General features: G+C 52.9%; 1 protein-coding gene across 1 annotated transcript in view; it reads right to left on the bottom strand.

Annotated features, from left to right (window-relative positions):
- Positions 1 to 4: 4 nt before the first annotated feature.
- LOC110391313 (maestro heat-like repeat-containing protein family member 1) overlaps positions 5 to 1,591 on the bottom strand; it is a 9,399-nt gene continuing 7,812 nt past the window's right edge. Inside the window, exon 2 of the mRNA XM_021383134.1 lies at positions 5 to 146. Within this exon, the coding sequence (XP_021238809.1) occupies positions 5 to 146 (142 nt within the window). The remainder of the gene's footprint in view (positions 147 to 1,591) is intronic.

Genomic DNA, 1,591 nt, shown 5'->3' on the forward strand with positions numbered 1-1,591 from the left:
GCCCTCACCCAGCCAGCATAGCGACGCCCTCGTGGTGCCGCTCGGGGTTCTCCATCAGCTCCCATCCGCCGGCACTGCCCACGGCCACGGCCACCGCCTCACTGCCGCCCTGCACCAGCATGGCCCGCAGCGTCTGCACCGCGCAGCTGGGGAGAGGCACCGCAACGTCACATTGTACCGACACACCGCAACGTCACATTGTACCGACACACCGCAACGTCACATTGTACCGACACACCGCAACGTCACATTGTACCGACACACCGCATCGTCACATTGTACCATAGCACCGTGCTGTTTCACTGTACCATCACGTTATATTGTCACATTGTACCACTACACGACGTTATCACATCGTAGCATCACACCGTGTGGTCACATTGCATTGTCAAATTGTGTTGTCGCACTGTGCTGTGACGGCGTGTTGTCACATTGCACCATCACACTGTGACATCACATTGTATTGTCACATTGCGTTGTCACGTTGTACCATCACACCACATCATCACACTGCACAGCCACACCGCATCATCGCATGGTCTCATTATACCACCACACTGTGTTGTCACATTGTACTGTCACACTGCGCCATCACATTGTACCATCACACCACATCATCACATTGTACCATCACACTGGGCCAACACATTTTATCATCACACCGTGCCATCACACTGTATCATCACATCACGTCATCACATCGTATCATCACAACATGCCATCATATTGTATCATTAGATCGCGTCATCGTGTTGTACCATCACACCGCGCCATCGCGTTGTACCATCACACCACGCCATCACACTGTACCACCACATTGTGTCATCACGTTGTAGCATCACACTGTGCCATCACGTTGTACCATCACACCGCACCATCACATTGTACCATCACACCGCGCCATCATATTGCATCATCACATCATTGCGTTGTACCACCACACCACGCCATCACATTGTACCATAACACATTGTATTATCACACCACACCATCAAATTGTACCATCACACCTCATCATCACGTTGTACCGTCACACCACGACATCACATTGTATTGTCACATCGCGTCATTGCATTGTACCATCACACCATGCCATCACACTGGACCGTCACATTGCGTCATTGCGTTGTACCGTCACACTGCATCATCACATTTTACCATCATGCTGTGCAATCATATTGTACCATCACATTGTACCATCACTCTGTGCCATCACACTGTGCCATCACATTGTATCGTCACATCGCGTCACCACTTTGTACCATCACACTGCGCCATCACACCGTGCCATCACATTGTATCATCACGTCATCACGTTGTACCATCACACCGTGTTGTCACACTGGACTGTCACACCGCATCATCGCATTGTACCACCACCACACTGTGCCACCATATTGTACAGCCACATTACACCGTCACACCGCGCCGTCACACCACACCTCCCAGCCCAGTGCCACAGAGCACAGCCCCACAGCGGGGCCACACACTGCCCCCCCAGCACTGCCCCCAGCGCTGCCCCCCGCCCCCCACCACGGTGTTGTTGCTGCCGCTCAGCTGCGGTGGGAGCGGTTCCATGCGCCGTTACCAC

Source organism: Numida meleagris, unplaced genomic scaffold (assembly GCF_002078875.1).
Source record: "Numida meleagris isolate 19003 breed g44 Domestic line unplaced genomic scaffold, NumMel1.0 unplaced_Scaffold347, whole genome shotgun sequence".
Classification (NCBI taxonomy): Eukaryota; Metazoa; Chordata; class Aves; order Galliformes; family Numididae; genus Numida; species Numida meleagris.